Here is a 19,950-nt window from a genome sequence, read left to right on the forward strand (position 1 = left end):
TGTTAGTTCAAATTGATGGGTTCCCCTTGCTTTGGAAAAATTACTAAGCATATTAGATATGCGTCATTTTGGGAAAGGGAGGGGGTGGCTCTGGACGATTAGGTTAAGGCTTGTTGAAATAATGGTACACATATAGACGACCCGAAGAATGTGGCAAATAATGTGGATAGATTAATGAATTATCTTCATTGGATGGACTCGGGCTCATATTTTCTATCTTCCAAAGAAACTTGACTCGGCTCGTAAAAGATTAAATGTGCTATTTAAAAGAGATGACCATACCACGCCTCTGGAAAGGAAGAAAATACTGAGGGAGATGGATGAGCTCCTTCTCAAGGAAGAAATTATGTGGAAGCAGAGATCACATTGGACAATATGAAATGGGGGAACACAAATTTCTTTCACAGGAAGGCTTCTTGGAGGGCCAAAAGAATAATATTTCTGGCCGCGAGAAGAACCATGGGTCTTTTACAGAGAATTTGGATGACATTCAGGGGCCGTGAATGCAAAGCCAGTGTGAGCGGGGTAAAAATTCGTTGGCTGGCCCAAAGGGAGTGGCGCTCCGTTGTTGCTGCTTGCTATAAGCAGAGTTATAAGGGCGCGGCTATGTGCTGGCCGCAGCGGTTCCTATCGCACTGTCGCCTGTAGAGAGCCAGTGCTGGGGCGGCATAGCGATCGCGTCTGCTGTGACGTCATTCACTTTTTTTCCACATTTTTGCTTCATTTTTTACTATTGTTTATATTACAAAAAATACTCTACATGTGTATGGAAAATGTTTAGAAAATGTTAAACATGCATTTGAAAAATGTTATTCATGCGTATGGAAAATGTTTATAATATTCAAAAAATGTCACGTGTTTAAAGCAAATATACGTGTCATTTTATGAAATATATATACAACGTACAAAAAGTGTTCGCGTAATTCAAAATATTTTTCCACATAATGTAAAAAATGTTTCATAGCATCCAAAAGATGTACGTGACATTTTAAATAAAATTATGGCAGTCCAAACAAATGTTCCTGACATTTTAAAATATGTTTATACAATGTAAAAAAATGTTCATGTAGGATAATAAAAATTTTATTTTTAGAAAATATTTGTATAATGTAACAAATATTCTTGTAGTTTAAAAAATATTTATTGCCATTTAAAAAATGGACAATGTATTTGAAAAATGTTAATTTGTATCTATATCTATATCTACACCAATATAAAAAAGACCCAAAGGGACAGATCAAAGCATGTCAATCCTACGACCTATATTGTTACAATGGTGAGCGCTCAACATGTTTAATGTGTAATTAAAATCATACCAAACATCAACGTCTGTGCTAATCACATAATTAATATGTAACTGATATCCTGCCCAATATCAGCGCGCATTGCACTTACACATTACTAGTTCTTAAAATTTTTAAAAAATGTATTTGTAAAAAAATGTACACAATGCGTTTGAAAAATGTTCAAAGTGTATCAGAAAAATGTTTTTACGTGTGCTCTTAAAATGTACATTGCATATCTAGAAAAAAGTAGACAAGAGTCCAAAGAAATAAACCAATAAAAACCGAAAAGAAAGAAAAAAGGAAAGCAAAAAAACATAGGAAACAAAGAAAATCAAAATATAATGAAGAAAGAAAGAAAAACTAAGAAAAACCAGAGTAAAAATGAAAAAAAAACAAAGAAAAACGGTGAAAAACAAATAAAACCAACAAAATACAACAAGCAAAAAAACAAAAAAACAAAGAAAACTGGACCGATCAAACCTACAGGGATCGCTACTAGAGGCATCGACCGCGACAGCTAAATGAGCCAGTACGTAGGACGTCGCTCATAAGCGATTTCTATCAGAAATCAGTACGGGCGATATAGCTGTCGCGAAGTTATAGACTCTCAGCTCCGACCTCTTTTCCCGAGTCACACTCGCACGTAGACAGCCAGGAATGCGAAGTGAGCAAAGCGGCAAGCGGCAAGCGGCAAGGGGGACACGGGGATCAGCACGACAACGCCGCCATGCACAACTACACCAGCAGCCGGCGGCTCATTGCATCACCGGCCTGTCTATCAGGTGCATGCGCCCAACTGTCCAAGCCAAAGCCCCATTTAATAAAAAAGGACACAATTCCTAGTCGCTCGTGCCGTCCCCCACGGGCGGCCCGGGCGAAACCCTAGCCGCCAGAGAACTCCCCCTCCCCGATCTCCCACTCCCCTCGCCGCCGCCAGCAAGCGCCGCCGGGCAAAGCCCGTGTGGCTTCGGCGGCGGGGGGGCCTTTCATTTTTTCCTCTCGCGAGGCCTGGGCGCTGCGGGGGCCGCTCGGCTGAGGAGAGGCGTGGGGGCGCGGCGTGCTGGCATCGATGGACGCGGCGAGCTTGCGCCGGTGGTGGCGGCAGGCGCGTGGCCAGGTGCGCGCAGTGGACGGGGCGGGCGTGGCGCGGTCAGCCCAGTGCGTCCAGTCGCGGCTGGGTGGAGGCTTGCGCAGTGCGGCCAGGCTTGGCCCGGCACGAGCTAGCGCGGCGCGGGGGCGGCAGGCACGGGCGACGCGTGCGCGCGCGCATGTGGCGCTGGCGGTCGTTCCCGGCGCGGATCTGCTGGATGCCTGGGCGTGCTTGCGCGGCTGCCCAGATCTGGTGGTGCCCTTCGGCGCTGTGCTCGGTGGGGAGGAGGCTCGATCTGGGCCAGTATGGCTGCCTCTTGGTGGCTGGTCGCGGCGTCGGCTGGCCGGTGGTGGCGGTAGCGGGGGGTCGGCGGAAGATGGGTGGGCTCTTCCTCCAAGCATGGTACACGCTCGGCTCCTTGGAGTTGTGGCGCCGTCCTACGTGGATGGAGCTAGAGGAGACTCGGGCAGATCATTCCAGTACAGTTAGTCCTGTTCTTGCGTGCGGCTGTGCGAGCCACTCAGCTTTGGCTCGATTCTGCCAAGTTCCAGCGCGCGGCGGTGCGGGCCGGCAAGTTCTTGTTTTCCCTCGGCCTTTCCATTGCGCTGCGGTGCGGGGTCTCGCCCAGTTCTGCGCACGAAGGTTGGAGGATGGCCAGATCTGGCTGGGTTCGCCCAGGTCCTGCGTGCGGCGGTGCAGCCCGGTCAAGTTGGTGTGTGCGCGCCTTGTTCCTGCGAGCGGCGGCGACCAATCTGTGTTTGGTAGTGTGTGCCCGGTTTCGTTCTAACCTGAGGCGTTGGGTGGCCTCGGAACCCAAGATTGAGGATGGAAGGCCTGGCTTCGGATGAAAATCCTGCATCGATTTTTTCGGTTGCCGACGGTAATGGCGTCCGCGGACGTCGTCTTCCTCCCTGAAGGTGCTGTTGTGGAGCCTGTTTTGCTCTTCGTACCTCAAGGCGTGAGATCTCTGGATGAAAATCTAAGATGTGGCAGATCGGGTGATGACGGTGTCCTCAACATCGTTTTCCTCCTTGGAGGCATCACCTTGGAGATCCGTTGATGGTTTCCGATGGTGTACTAAATTGTTGGCGGAGCTCGGATTTGTGGTGGTGCCGACAGTGTCTTTTTCTTTCGTTTCTTTTTGTGTTGCCTTTTGCGGTACTTTCCTCCTTTAGGGGTGTCTTTGTAATATCTCTTTCTATCAATGAATTTGGCAGTTCTTCTGTCAACGTTCAAAAAAAAGCCCCATTTAATTAGGCCATTTTTATTGACTAATTATATTAAGGGTTTGTCTAAGACACGTCTAAATGTGTAAGTTACTACAGATCTAAGTGACTCAATTAAACTAGAAAAGAATAAAAAAAACAAAAGAAAATGTATGCACGAATTTCCGCGTAAAATCGATGACATAGGACTAGATGTGCAATGCTTTGGCATGTGCTTTACCAAAACTTTTATACTAATGACTAATGACTAATTATATTAATTTTCTACGGAGAGCATAATGTACATATTCATATGTGCACCAATACATCTTGCGAAACACTATTAAATAATTATATTTTTCCTCATTAGATTTTAAAAAACAAGGCAAAAGATTTGTTATATTCATAAATTAAGAAGAGAGTTGTCCGGTTAATTAGCGGAAACCCAGAGGAAAATCCGTTATAATATGCCGTGGCACACAAAAGATGTCCCTTAACTCTTGGTGAAGTCTAGATTTGGTCTCTCAACTCCAAAACCAGACAACTTGCACCCCCAACTATCGAAACCGGACAAGGTTCGTCCCTGGTCTCGGTTTTGACCAGTTTTGGTGCTGGCTCACCCCAGTTTTGACCTGTGCATACTCAAATTCATGTACAAATTTGATGTCCATGAGCCTTTTGAAATTCGCATACACTTTTCAAATCAGCGTAGTTTTTCCAAGGTCACATACTTTTTTTCAAAAATAAACATACTTTTTTTAAATCAGTGAACAATATTGAAATTTGCGTACTTTTTTCAAATCCATGATTTTTAACATTTGCATGTTTTTTCAAATCTACTTATTTTTGCGTAAAAAATTCCAAATCTACGTACTTTTTCAAGTTCGCATAAATTTTTGAAATTCATGAACTCTTTCAAAAAAAGTACGCGAATATGAGAAAGTACATCAATTTTAAAAAGTACATGAATTTGAAAAAACTACATGAACTTTTAAAAAAAGTATGCAGATTGAATAAGTATGTGAACTTGGAAGAAGTACGCGGATTTGAAAAAAGTACACAAATTTTTAAAAAGTACCCGACTTTAAAAACATTACGCGAACTTGGAAACAATATTGAATTTGAGTTGGCACAGTCAAAACCGGGGTGAGACAACATCAAAACCGGTCAAAATGTGACCAGGGATGAATCTTATCACATTTCAGAAGTTAAGAGGGCAAATTGTTCGGTTTTGGAGTTGAGGGACCAAATCTAGACTCCGCCAAGAATTGAGGGACGAAAAGTAAACTTTTCTCTAAATCATACACACCGCTTAGTGCATAGTCGGAGTTGATCGTTGGCGTCATCGTCAACACTTCTCCCCGAGCAAATGGCTTTGACTTCACCGCAAGCGACCATCGACAAAGCCAATCGAAAGGTGTAGAGAAGCCGCAAGACGATCCAAGCCAACCAATCTACCACACGCCAGGAACAGGGCGGCACCGAATTAGAGAACAATCCACGACGAAGAACTATGCAAGGCCCACACCACGAAGAATCACCAAGCTGGTCTATCAGACGCTTGTCATCGTTGTCGCATGGACCTCATTGCCGCGCAACTCCGAATCCATCACACCAAGAAGATCATGACGACCCCGGGGACATGCCGAAGAGTCAACTACCGCATTCGTAGTCACGACCCCGTCGTCTATCAACCACATCCCAATTTTACTTCCTGAATCTTGAAAAAGCCATACATAGCTATCACTTCTCGTGCCAATGCGCTCCATGGAGGGAGACCCGTCCACTAATTAATACCCTCTTCGGAGGTCGAAGATGCCATGCCGTTCCCGAAGAAAGGAGACAATCTATGTAACTTTAGCCCACCTTTTGACTACAGTAGACTCTATCTTGCCACACAAACCACAGACGATCACCATCTCCAACCGTGGAGCTTGCCAGTTGACACCAACTCCAAAACACTTCTCCCAAGAGGGAAATATGACACAAATGCCACCATCGTCTGATCTGGTGATCCCGAATCTAGGGTTTCCCTCGGAGTAACAAGGACAAGGAGGTGAGAACCTGAAACAACACCTTCAACAAGGTGACGACGCTCGTAGACGCAACTATCATTGGTCTGGAAAACATTCGAGCTTCGCTTTCGCCGTCCATCTCGCCTCTTAAGTCTGTCGTCGGCTGGCCCACCAAATTTCCATCGATGGCACCCACGTCGTAGCAAGGACCCCAGCCAGGCCCATTGGCCCTGGAGCCCATGTCACAGATTTGGAGGCAGAGAGGGGAGGGGGGCAGACGAGATCGCGACCTTACCACAGGCCTCGCCATGGAGAACTGGCGGACCATCAAGAGGCCGCAGATGAGCCACATCGAGCAAATCCGTCAATGTTGGTCTGAATCACGCCGACAAGGGAAGTCGCCGCAGGCACCGGGCACACTCCTCCATTGGGCGCCACATAGCCATTGCAGCTGCAAACTAGCACGCCAGATCGCCGAAAAAAGTTTCTGCCATTCGACAGCTTCCTGGCCTGAAACAGAGGCGAAGCCGCCGCGGCGAACCCCGCCGCCCGTCGTGCGGGCTTAGCCTACCAGCATCCTTTGGCAACAACGGGGGGAGAGACGGGGTGGGTGGTGAGCTGATGACGTCAGCATGGAACTAGGTTTTCCTTGTGCCACCTGGAAGGTGACTTCTTTCCGATGCTTCACAAGTGATGCTTTTGTTAGAACACAAGGTCAATTTATTCTTTAGCACCACTCTTACTCTTTTAACATTAATATTCAATAAATTTCCAAACATTATACAATTCAATACATATTTAAATTATATGATTAAGTGAGGGTATAATTTTTTCACCGTTTGCGTCATCGTCATCACTTCTCCCTAAGAAATCGACTTCGACTTCATCGCAAGCGACCACCGACAAAGCCAACCACAAAGGTATAGAGAAGCCATAAGAAGATCCAAGCCAATCAATCAACCACACACCAGGAACAGGGCGACACTGAATTAGAGAACAATCAACAATGAAGAACTATGCAAGGCCCACGCCGAGAAGAATCACCGAGCTAGGCTACCATTGTCGTGGCACTGATCTCGCTGTCGCGCAACTCTGACTCCATCATACCAAGAAGTCCATGACAACCTCGAGGACATGCCAAAGAGTCGACTACCACAACCGTAATGGCGACCCTATTGTCTCTCATCCACATAGTTGTTTCCAGACAAGCCATCGACGACCACCATCACCAACCACGGGGCATTCCGGCCGACACCAACTCCAAAACACTTCCCCAAGAGGGAAACATGACACTAGTGCCTCCATCATCTGATCTGGTGATCCCGAATCTATTGTTTCCCATGGAGTAATAAGGACAATGAGGCGAGAACCTGAAACAACACCTTCAACAAGGTGACGACGCTTGTAGACGCATCTGTCATCAATCCGGACAACATCCGAGCTTTGCTTTCGCCGTCCATCTCACCTCTTGAGTCCGTCTTTGGCTGGCCTACAAACCCCCATTGACGATGCCCACCTCGTAGCAAGGAGCCCAGCTAGGCCCATCGGCCCTCAATCCCATTTCACAGATCTAAAGGCAGAGAGGGGGATAGACCAGATCGCAACCTTACCCCATGCTTTGCCTGGGAGAGCCGGTAGACAACCGAAACCACCACCGGGAGGCCATAGACAAGCCACATCAAGCGGATCCATCATTGTTGGTATGAATCATGCCGACAAGGGAAGCCACCACAATCACCGTGCCACACCTCTCCATTGGGTGTCGCGTAGCTGTTGCAGTTGCAAAGCTAGCACGACGGGTCGCCAGAAAAAATTTCTGTCGTTCGACAACTTCTCGACCTGAAACAGAGGCGAAGCTGCCCTGAGGAACCCTGCTGTCCGTCGTGCGGGCTTAGCCTACCGGCATCCTTTGGCGACAACGAGGGGAGAGACGGGGTGGGTGGTGAGCCGATGACGTCGGCGTGGATCTGGGTTTTCCTTGTGCCACCCGGGAGGCGACTTCTTTTCGGTGCCTCACAAGTGATGCTTTTGTTAGAACATGAGGTCAATTTATTCCTTTAGCATCACTTTTACTCTTTTAACATTAATATTCAATAAATTTCCAAACATTATACAATTTAATACATATTTAAATTTTATGATTAAGTGAGGGTATAACTTTTTGTCCATTTGCGTCATCGTCATCAGTTCACCCCGAGCAAACGACTTCGACTTCACCACAAGCGACCATCGATAAAGCCAACCGCAAAGGTGTAGAGAAGCCACAAGAAGATCCAAGCCAATCAATCAACCACACACCAGGAACAAAACGACACCTGATTAGAGAACAATCAACAACGAAGAACTATGCAAGGCCCACGCCGAGAAGAATCACCGAGCTAGGCTACCATTCTTGAGGCATTGATCGCGCTGTCGCGCAACTCCGACTCCATCATACCAAGAAGTCCATGACGACCCCGAGGACATGCCAAAGAGTCGACTACCGCATCCGTAGTCGTGACCCCATTGTCTCTCATCCACATAGTTGTTTCCAGGCAAGCCACCGACGACCACCATCACCAATCACGGGGCATTTCAGCTGACACCAACTCCAAAACACTTCCCCAAGAGGGAAACATGACACCAGTGCCTCCATCGTCTGATCTAGTGATCCTGAATCTATTGTTTCCCCTAGAGTAACAAGGACAAGGAGGCGAGAACCTGAAAAAACACCTTCAACAAGGTGACGATGCTCGTAGACGCATTTATCATCAGTCTGGACAACATCCGAGCTTTACTTTCTCCGTCCATCTCACCTCTTGAGTTCATCGCCGGCTGGCCTACCGAACCTCCATTGACGATGCCCACCTCGTAGCAAGGAGCCCAGCTAGGCCCATCGGCCCTCGATCCCGGCCCATTTCATAGATCTAAAGGCAGATAAGGGCCCATTGGGTGTCGCGTAGCTGTTGCAATTGCAAAGCTAGCACGCCAGGCCGCCGGAAAAAAATTCTGCCGTTCGACAACTTCTCGGCCAAAAACAGAGGGGGAGCCGCCGCGAAGAACCCCGCCGCCCGCTGCGCGGGCTTAGCCTACCGGCATCCTTTGGCGACAACGAGGGGAGAGACGGGGTGGGTGGTGAGTCGATGACGTCGGCGTGGATCTGCGTTTTCCTTGTGCCACCCGGAAGGCAACTTCTTTTTGGTGTCTCACAAGTGATGCTTTTGTTAGAACATGAGATCAATTTATTCCTTTAGCATCACTTTACTCATTGAGCATTAAAATTCAATAAATCTCCAAATATTATACAATTTAATACACATTTAAATTATATGATTAAGTGAGGGTATAATTTTTTTGTTATACGAATTCTTTACGCATACGATTTTTTTAAAGAAATCAGGGCCCCAAATTCCTAGAGGCGGCATTGCGCCCCCCCATAGGACAAGAGCCTGCACTTGCAACATTGATTTTTTTTTCCTTCTCAAACTGGCCCTCACCCCTCAGAAGTTAGAACCAGTCGTGCCGTTCAAATTATCCATGTATTTTGCGACGAGACGTCCTAATTAACAAACGGTTGCCCGTATAGTCCGCACCCGCTCCTACACGACACGCTACATTTCAGGAGCGACAGTAAAATACTACGTACCACTTACTATATTTTTACCTCTCAGTAAACAAAGAACCGCCCATCTCCGGGGTATATTCCAGCCAATTATTTGCTCCAGACAGTCCAATAGAAGAATAACATATCCCTCCAAAAAACAATAAGGCATCACCAATCTTGGCTTATCATCCAAGCAGCTCCCAGCAGACAAACACTAGATGCAGGCGCCATCCGGGGCTTGAGCGACCGCGACCCCCCACACACAAGCTCTAGCAGAAAATAGGAAGACGTGGTAAGACTCCGGCACCCCTCGTTTGATCCGTCGGGCTGCCGATGCGGGATGGCGCTATCAATTGTACGTTCACGCAAAGGGACACGCATCGTTGTTGGGTCTATTTAAGCTCCACCGGAGGGTGGCTACTGAGGTCACCACCTCACTGCCCCCATCTTCTCCAGAAACCTTGCCGGCCTAGCTAGTTCGGCGGCGGCAATGGAGATCGAGCGGGAGGCGCCGAGCAGCGAGAGGGGGAGGAGCTGGCGAGCCAACGCCGTGCAAGATGTGCAGGATGGCAAGAAGTTTGAAGACGGTGATGAGACGCTCGTCAAGGTACAGTGCTATGTCTTGCTCCTCTTGTGCATATGTAGAAGCTCGTTTGCTCATGTTCATGGTGAGTCTGGCTCTAGCTAGAGAGATCGGTTAAATTTAGTTACAATATCTGTGCTGTACAGGAGCCGGCATGGAAGCGATTCCTCTCCCATGTTGGGCCCGGGTTCATGGTGTCCCTGGCCTATCTAGATCCTGGCAACTGTAAGCGCCCTTAATTTCCTCTTTTGCAACCAGCTCTGGCTTTTATCATTGTTCATACCTCGGGTCACGGTTCTCATGGTGATGGAACTGTTGATGCAGTGGAGACGGACCTGCAAGCCGGCGCCAACCACAGATATGAGGTAGTGGTAGTGCACATTTTTCAGCTGATTCTACCTTTTCCCAGGCGATTCTACTTTTCCATGACATTGCACTTTTTTAACGATCTTTGTGGATCGAGTATGCATTCTCTTTCTAGTAAATCTCAAACTTTTCACCGTTTCCAGCTCATCCCAAAACCAAAAGGAGTTGAGAGACTAATTGGCACCTCTGTCTTTTGCTTTGTCCTGTCGATTGTGTGCTTGCAGCTCCTCTGGGTGATTCTGATTGGCCTTATCTTCGCGCTCATCATACAATCACTAGCAGCTAACCTTGGCGTGGTTACAGGTATATTAAAAGTCCACAAACGCCAATCTCAACATACAAAACAAAATGCAAGTTGTGCTAGCTAACTCGATAATCGCGTGCGTGCAGGAAAGCATCTCGCGGAGATATGCAAGACCGAGTATCCAAAGCCGGTGATGATCTGCCTGTGGCTTCTTGCGGAGGTGGCGGTGATCGCCGCCGATATCCCGGAAGGTTCGGATCATTATGCTGTCTATGTTTATTTACTTTTGTGCTTTGTGTGTGTGTGTGTGGGGGGGGGGGGGGGGGGGGGGGGGCATTGCCCCCCTGTGGACGGCATTCTTTTCTCCCTATCTTGTTGTCCTTAGTCAACCGTTGCTAACTATATGAATCTTAAATATTAACCACATCCCTTGATAAAAAACACTAATAGCAAGTATGCACATGGTGGAGTCAACATGCTGAACTGGTCTACATAATTGTATTACTTTGTTATTGACGTGCCCAATTGTCTTTTGTTGAAAACACTACGTAGCAATGGCGAAAACAGGTCTTTTGTGGTTGTTTTTCTGCGGTGGAGCGACGGCAGCAGTTGAAAATAGCAACAATCTAGTAGTAATCTATAATGACATGCATGTCTTCTAAGTTTCTTACGAAATCGATCGGTTAACTTGTTTGTTTACATAGTGATTGGGACAGCATTCGCTTTCTACCTCTTGTTCCGCATACCTGTGTGGATCGGGGTTCTCATCACCGGCTCCAGCACGCTCCTCCTCCTTGGCCTACAAAGATATGGAGTGCGCAAGCTCGAGTTTCTGATCTCCATGCTGGTTTTCGTCATGGCCGCATGCTTCTTCGGAGAGCTGAGCATAGTGAAGCCTCCGGCGAAGGAGGTCCTCAAGGGTCTGTTCATTCCCAAGCTCAAGGGGAATGGCGCCACCGGAGATGCCATTGCCCTCCTTGGAGCTCTAGTTATGCCGTAAGTGTGGATTGCTAAAAACTATCAACTGTGAAAATGTTATTAATTAGAGTGGCTAACTAATTAAACATGGTTTCTCATTTTGTTTGAGTACAGTCACAACTTGTTCTTGCATTCGGCGTTGGTGCTGTCCAGGAAGACGCCGTCATCAGTAAGAGGAATCAAGGTTGGTTCCTTCACAAATTATTCTATAGCTGGGGGGCGGTGCCCCCCCCCCCCCCCCCCCCCCCCCCCCCCCCAACATGTAATAGCTTTGCCTAGTAAGCATATGTGTGTGTCGATCAGGATGCTTGCAGGTTCTTCCTGTACGAGAGCGGCTTCGCGCTGTTCGTGGCGCTGCTCATCAACATAGCCGTCATTTCTGTCTCCGGGACCGTCTGCTTCGGGGAGAACCTCTCGGCGGAAGACATCGACAAATTGCAGTGACCTCAGTCTGGACAACTCCTCATTTCTGCTCAAGGTACGTAACAGCACGACTAGCTAGTGCAAATATTAACACAAGATAATACAACAATTTGATTGAAATGTTTTGTGTTGTTGGACGCATCAGAACGTGCTGGGCAGATCCAGCTCGATCGTGTACGGGGTGGCGCTGTTAGCCTCAGGGCAAAGCTCGACCATTACCGGCACATATGCCGGCCAGTACATCATGCAGGTACTTTCCAGCTATATATGTATGACATGTCTATTCTAGAAGTAAGTAGAGTTACTTGTCATCTTTCTCTGATACTCCACCACTAATTTGTCTCCTTTTAGTCCACGCGCGCATGCATGTATCTGTGGTTTTCTTAGTCTGCTAATTCGATCGCACTCTCAAATATTTAAGCACAAATGGCCCTTCCTTTTTTCTCCTTGTGAAAATTAGGGGTTCTTGGACATCAAGATGAAGACGTGGCTGAGGAACCTGATGACACGCTGCATTGCCATTGCGCCCAGCCTGGTGGTCTCCATCATCGGCGGGTCGAATGGCGCCGGCCGTCTCATCATCATCGCGTCGGTACGGCGACCTCGCCTTCCTCTCTTTACACGAGCCTCCCTCACTGTCAATATCAGGGAGAACGAAAACGACGGCGGCTGGAGTAGCACCGGCGAAAACGCCGGTCCCCGTCGCTGCTCGGTCAGAAAACACACACACACACATACATAGTGCCCCGTCCACTACTATATTTCGCACGACTTAACTACGACTTTACTAACAGCCAGCCAGCGAGTGCTTGACTGACAAATATGCACTAGCAAATCAAGCATCTGAAAACTTCTATGCCCTTCTTGTAACTACCGCGACGGAATGATTGGGTTCTGTCTTATGTATAATTGGTCTCATTCATTCATGTGATTGGATCTTCTTTGTGCAGATGATACTGTCGTTTGAGCTGCCGTTTGCACTCATCCCGCTTCTCAAGTTCAGCAGCAGCAGCAGCAAGATGGGCCCGCACAAGAACTCCATCTACGTAAGCAATCGCTATTTTCCCTCCCTCCATGTTGCTTGTTTTTGGACACGTACTCCTGCCTGCATGCATGATCATGCACCTCAATAATTGTGCATCGCCACACAACCGTACCGGCCAGTACCACCCTAGCTAGCCTGGTACTGATCGATCGATGGTCACCCTACATGCCATGTTCTTGATGAAAATGCAATGATCGATCCATGCACTTGACCACTTGTACACGCAGCAGCGCACGTACGTCCAAGCTGAACCAAACAAATATATGTACTATCAAGCATCTGGACGACCGGTTAAATCACATGCATGATTATAATGCTAGTACACATGTATCTCTATTTTTTACTTCAACCTTTTCAGTTTTTGTCATCAGACCACATTTTTTCTTTTGAAGTACCTGCCTCTTGAAAAGGATCCCGCTTTTCTATCCAAACCTACTTTACGTCATATCCGATCATACATGGCATGTGAAGCATTATCTTAAGGCTATGCATTGTACATGCCCTAAGAATGTGCACTACCTCATATCTGTGGTTGGCGCCGGCTTGTACCTACGCTAGTTATGTAGTTTTTGTCCCGTAGGGGGGCTGTGCCCCCCCCCCCCCCCCCCCCCTCCCCCCAACATTGAAGCAACTTGTGAAGAAAAATAAATTATGAAGGCTAAGATGAGATTCATATTTTACCTTTCGTCCCTCCAGCTGATTCTGTCTAGCCCCGCCACTCTGCTGCTCTGTTTATCGCAAATTAAATGCTCGTACTTGCGTGCAGATCATCGTGTTCTCGTGGACGCTTGGGCTGATGCTCATCGGCATCAACGTCTACTTCCTCAGCACCAGCTTCATGGGGTGGCTCATCAACAGCTCGCTGCCCACGTACGCCAAGGTGCTCGTCGGAGTCGTCGTCTGCCCTCTCATGCTCGTCTACCTCGTCGCCGTCGTCTACCTCACCTTCAGGAAGGACACCGTCGTCACCTTCGTCGCCGACTCGTGCAAGGCCGACGCGGAGAAGGCGGCGGGCGGCAGCGGGGAGGACGACGACGAGCCCGTGCCCTACCGGGAGGACTTGGCAGACATACCGCTCCCGGCCCACAGCACAGGCTAGCTATAGAGACTTTATGATAGCTACATGCATGGACATCTCGCCTCGTCTTGTGAACATGTATATGTACGATGAAGTAGTAGTTGCTCGTATATGTTTTGGGATCGCCTATACCATCAGGTACCTGTAAGCATGTTGTTTTCAGCGTTAGTCACTTTCTCTCTTGAGCGTACGATCAACATTCAACGACAATCATGCGCGCATCATTCTTCTTCCTCCTTTTCTTCTTGGTCTAGCCACGACGGGTACCCCCCCCCCCCCCCCCCCCCCCCCAAGCCTACCCAGCCCTAACCGCTTGCCCTCGCCCTCCGTGCCCCATGACTATTGCCGCCTTGCCGCCCGGCCCTCCCCTCACCGTTAATCCCACTAACCCCATCAACCATCCCACTAACCCCCCGATCTGCATGAACCCGGACACCCCTCGTACCTTCCGCCCCCCTGGTTAAGTTCTTCCTCACCTCCACTTGGACGCCACAGCTCGGTGCCACTCACTGCATCGTTGAAAGGATCAATATGGTCGACTAGAGGGGGAATAGGTGACTAACAATGTTTAGCTACTTTTAACAGTTTAGTCTTAACAATAAAATAGGTTGTCAAGATATGCAACTAGGTGGACAACCTATATGATGAGCTCAACAACAACAACACAAGCAAGCACAAGATACGAACACAATATAAGCTTGCACAAAATAAAGGTTAGGAGTAACCACAAGTGGAGTCAATGGAGATGAGGATGTGTTAACAAAGTTCCCTCCTTTTAGGGAGAGGTACGTCTCCGTTGGAGCGGCGTGGAGGTACATGCTCCCCAAGAAGCCGCTAGGGCCACCGTATTCTCCTCACGCCCTCGCACAATGCAAGATGCCGTGATTCCAATAGTGGTGCCCTTGAAGGCGGCGACCGAATCTTTACAAACAAGGTTGGAGCTTTCTCCACAACGTAATCGAAGGCTCCCAACACCACCACAACACTTCACCATAATGGAATGTGGCTCCGAAGCACCGCTTCCATCTAGGATGCCCAAACGCTCAAGAGTAACAAGATCCGCAAGGGATTAGTGGGGGAATCAAATTTCTCTTGATGGAAGTGTAGATCGATGCCATCTCCTTCAAATTCTAGAGCATCAACAAGTTTTGATGGCTAGGGAGGAAGATTGGGCGAGTTTGAGCTTTAGGACAACAATGAAGCAATGGGAGAAAAGAGGTAGGTCTTCTTAGGGAAGAAGACCTCCTTTATATAGTGGGGGCTTGAATCCAACTATTATGCACTCTGCCGTGTTCAAGTGGTACTACTGCTAGGGGAGCGGTAGTTTCAGTGCCAGCCAGTATGTACTTCAGAGTACAAGCACGGTAGTTCCACTGGAGCGGTACTATCGGTAAATGTCACTGGATACAGAGGGATGTATCGGAGCGACGCCAGAGCGGAAGTATCGCGTGAAGCGGTACTACAGTGTAACTAATATGTAGCGGGAGGTTGGCGGGCAAGCCAACAAGCCACCCATGCCTCGGAGAAGGCTCGGCTAGTGCTCATGAAGAACATGCCTGGCGGCATCTCCGCCGCCCACGGCACACCGCTCACTGCTGCTGTCGAGCGCTACAGGACAATCTACATGAAGAAACCAATCACCCTTCTTTATCAAGGCGATCACCAACCTGGTCAAGGCCACTAGCCTCAAAGAGGAAATTAAGTCGACGCCGTCAGTCCGACAACCATGGCCTGAGGCACATGGACCTCCATCAACCCGAGCATCAATGTTTTTCCATGTTACGTCTTCCTATGTTGTCATCCTGGGCTTATTGTGCAAGTGTTGTGTTGTCCCCTGTTCCCATCTGCTCCGTTATCCTTCTGCTGTTGCCTGTTGGTGCATTGTACCTTTATGGATGTTGCAATCGTAAGTTGGAATGATAGTGTCCTGAACAAGCCGGCTAGAAGAAGAGCTATTACTAGTTTTACCAACGGTTTGCACTGCGACATCATCTATTTAAAGGAGACCAAATTGGTTCGTTTTAACCAGTGTTTTATTGTTGAAACCCTTGGGTTTTGTTTCGCTGATAATTTTATTTTCAAACAGGCTGATGGAACAAGAGGAGGGATCATCATTTCTTGCTCCCAGGATTTCTCGATGGTGCTTGATGGGTTGGTTCCCAATAGCTTCTGGATGGATCACCGGATAGGTGAGTAGTCCGTTGCCGACATCACCCCCTTGTGCTCGGTCTAATTCCCAAGTGGCGGCGCGCCGGTGCCCATACCGTGTGGTGCAGGAGGGGCTCCCCTTGAGGGCCTGGTGCGGGACATTCTCGGCGGGCTCGGAGCCGCTGCCTTGGTCCAATATGTTACTCCCTTCATTTCATAATGTAGTGCGTCTGCACTTTTCAAGATCCAAGTTTGATCGTAAATTTAACCAACGAGACCGACTGCGGCGGGAGCAAAAAATATATCACTAAATTCATATCCAAAATACAAATTCAATTGTATAATTGTTGCTCCCGCCGCAGTCTGTCCCGGTAATTAAATTTATGGTCAAACATGAATCTTAAGAAGCGCAGTGCACTACAATATGAAATGGAGGGAATAATCTTTAGAGCCCTCTCGGAGGGACCGGATGAGCAGCGCTGGTGTTGGACAGACTTCGGACGTTACTCCGCGAAATCTTGCAATGTGGCCTTATTCCACAGCTCCAATGGCAACCCCTCTTGGAAGCTCACCTGACGCACTTGGCCTCGTCTACTGACAAGGTATTCGCCTGCCTTGCCCTATACAAGATCGATCTTGGATTGTCGATCGACTGGCGCAGCGCAATTTCCCCCGCTACGACATCAACATCCTTTACGATCAGGTGCCCGAGGGCCTGCAACACCTTCTTGTTGGATGCCTCTTCTTGCGCTCCATCTGGCATGAGATCCTCTCCGGGTGCAAATCCACGGTACCGTTTGCGGATTGGTGGACGACCTCCATCAAGACGGCACCTACTGCTCTTCGTCGAGGTCTATCATCCCTCGTGCTCCTCACAACCTGGTGGATTTGGAAGCATCACAATGGATGTGTATTCGACGGCTGCGACCCTCGGCTTCAAATTCAGGAGCACCCCAGTTCCTTCTTCTCATGCTCTACAGACGTGCCAATGTGTGTACACGATTCGTGATGCTTCCTCCCTCCCTAACATGTCAATGACGCGTTTGGGTATTCACGAAAAAAAATCTTCAATACATTTTTTTCTCAAATTGCCAAAAATTTGTACTTGCTTATTCATCTGCAAATAATCTCTGAATTTAATACAGTAAATTTTGCTTTCTGAATTTAATGGATTCAGCTGCATTGCCCACATTTATGTAAACTTTTGTCCCAGAAGTTCCCAAACAGAGTAAGATCCAGCTTTTAACATTCAAGGATACAAAATACAAAGTACACACCAAAGTGTAATTTTGTAATTGGACGGTAAGTTTTTCTTGCTATGGAAACAGTAGGGCCATGGCTTGCACTCATCAAGACAAAAGTGCAGCAGAAGAGTTACAAGAGAGGGGGGGGGGGGGGGGGGGGGGGGACATTTACAACAGCATGGCATATAGGTTCGGCCACAATACTTCTTTTTTACAGTTAAGGGCCAATTCTCAGTTATCGCTTGTGCTACGACTCTTGCCTGCTGCCAGGAACAAAGTTCTTGAGTGATCTCGTCGCAGACATCCGGAACGCTCCACGCCACGCACCTTGTGAGTTGTGACCCGTGCCTCTGTAAATTTCAGTCCCACACATTTATGCATTACATATCAAACAATCAGTTGAATCTTTTGACAAAAGAAGTAGGTTAGCAAACTGAGAAACACCAAACACTTGATAAACCGAAGAAGAGACTGCATGCAGCCTTGGCCTCAGAAAGTGCGGTGCAGTTTTCATTGCCGTAATGGAGAGACCCATTGTCTCAAAACTCATAACCTTTCTTTTCACTGTCACATCATCGGCTCTGCAAGTTTGTCAACAGTAACCCTCTCCATTATCACCACGGCTACAAGATGCAACTGGAACCGAAGAAACAAGGACCAAAAGTAAGCAAATACTGAAAGAGCAAAGAACAATTGACGGCCAGTCACAGCTTTCTGCGATGGTAGTATATAGGTGCCTCAGATAACTTTACAGAAATTCCACATTTGATGGGAAGGTCCATTTCAGAGCACAAATCAGGATTTAATCATCACCGGCACAGGCATCAACCAACACGCGCTCATACATCAAGAAACACCAAACAAATCCAAGAGCAAACTCGTTTCCCTTGCCTCAGCAAGATAATGCAGTTTCCATAGACTCTCTTTTCCACTTTCACATCATCAGCTCTGCAATTGAACTTAGTTGTTATCTGAAAAGCAAGCAGTGTGGTCATCGGCGAACGTCACCAAAATCAGAAAAGCAGCTAGCCTTCTGTACACGGCTAGAGTACCATCCTCCAAAAGCCAAAGATTCTTGGCCAAAATGGGCTGGGAAACCAATGCCGCGTACGTCAAGGTGGCGAGAAATTCATCGAAACCGAAGTAAATCAACCATGCATGCATGGCAGATCAGTCGAAAGTTATATTACTAGCTTTTTTTTTGTTGGCTGGCATCAGATACTTTGAAGAAATTCATCGAAACCAAAGTAAATCAAGCATTCCGTTTCAAAAAAAGAAGTAAATAAATCAGGCATGCATGATGCATGCATGGCAGATCAGTCAGATCCAAAAGCCCAACTACTTTGAAGAAATAAATTGTATTACTAGGTAGCTGGCATCAGATACTTTGAAGAAATAAATTAGCTCTTGTCACCTGTGCATAGCACATCTCACAAGCCGTATATGTGTCATCATCTGCCCAAATAAATAGTGGAGAAATACTCTCAGATTGAGGTGAAAAAAATTGTCACAAAACAAAATAAAGGTGCTAGCTAGCTAGCTGGCTCCTGGCGTCTCAGAATCGGGTTAATTTGCTCGTCATTGATAAGATCAGAAAAGCAAGCGATGTCGTCATCGGCGCCGGCCATGACCCAAAATCAAGTTACAGAGACCAGCAAGTAAAAGTAGACGTGCGGGGTGGGTAAAACAGAGAGGATCAGCAGCGTTCCAGAAACGCATGCACTGCACGTAGGGTCTGGACGCAAGCAAACCAACCAAAGCCAAAGTAAATCAAACCGTGCAGGGCATATCAAAGCCATATCCAAGAACCGAATTACCTCTCTCAAAAAATAAAATAGTTAGCCGGCCTGCTCAAAAATCAGAGTAAAAACCCTTGCATGAATGATTCGATCGGGGACACAATGCAAGCACGCAACGCAAATCATGTGGGTTGTACCAGATCCAAGAACTACGTCTCTTCCCAGATTAAGGAGATTAATTAGCCGGCAAGCCTCGGATACTTTGAATAAATTGATTCGCTATTGTCATGTGTGCATATATAAAGCACATCTCAAAAGCCATCGATGTTTCGTCATCGGAAACCGGCCTTGTGAGAATCAAAAAAGGACCCATGAATGAATGGAAGTTTACAAAGGTCGGACGAACTGCGTACACAAGAACGGACGCACGCAGTAAAAACAAGTAGTGCGTGCCTCTGGCTGGTAACTAATCTGGTAGGAGTAGAACCATCTCTCACATGGAAGATGGAACCATGCATGCATGCATATGAAAGAAACCATCGCCATCACCGGCACGCACCATGAAAATTGAACGCAAGAAGACCAAAAATCAGTGAGAAACCAAACCAAAACGTGTGCTCATGCAGAGATCCATGCCTGCGTGCCTACCCAGCGTGCGTAGCGTACGGCACGCCTACTGGATCATCGGCTCGGACAGAACACAATGAAAATATGTTGCTCGTCATCTCTGCGTGACCCTCCAAATCAAAGGGCATGCAAACCGCAAGAAAATCGGCTCAAATGAGTGCCTCGACTCTGGGCATGCGAGATGCGACCAACACAACACATGGAGTTGGTCTGTACAGATACTACATCCATGTCCATGCCAAGGAGGGATCCATCTCATCGGCACGTCAAAAAGAGGGTGCAGAGAAGAGAGGAAA

The 19,950-nt window shown here is 47.6% G+C and overlaps 1 protein-coding gene across 1 annotated transcript; it reads left to right on the plus strand.

Annotated features, from left to right (window-relative positions):
* The first annotated feature begins 9,541 nt into the window (after positions 1-9,541).
* LOC125552860 (metal transporter Nramp5) lies at positions 9,542-14,064 on the plus strand. The gene is given in 13 exon segments (XM_048716558.2): positions 9,542-9,786; positions 9,909-9,987; positions 10,087-10,127; positions 10,353-10,431; positions 10,519-10,623; positions 11,077-11,368; positions 11,465-11,534; positions 11,654-11,785; positions 11,787-11,828; positions 11,919-12,023; positions 12,234-12,365; positions 12,724-12,819; positions 13,585-14,064. Coding segments are annotated over 13 exon segments (1,623 nt in total). The 5' UTR covers positions 9,542-9,669; the 3' UTR covers positions 13,918-14,064.
* Positions 14,065-19,950: the final 5,886 nt, after the last annotated feature.

The sequence above is a fragment of the Triticum urartu genome, chromosome 4A (assembly GCF_056163025.1).
Source record: "Triticum urartu cultivar PI428250 chromosome 4A, HENAU_Tu73, whole genome shotgun sequence".
In the NCBI taxonomy this organism is placed as follows: Eukaryota; Viridiplantae; Streptophyta; class Magnoliopsida; order Poales; family Poaceae; genus Triticum; species Triticum urartu.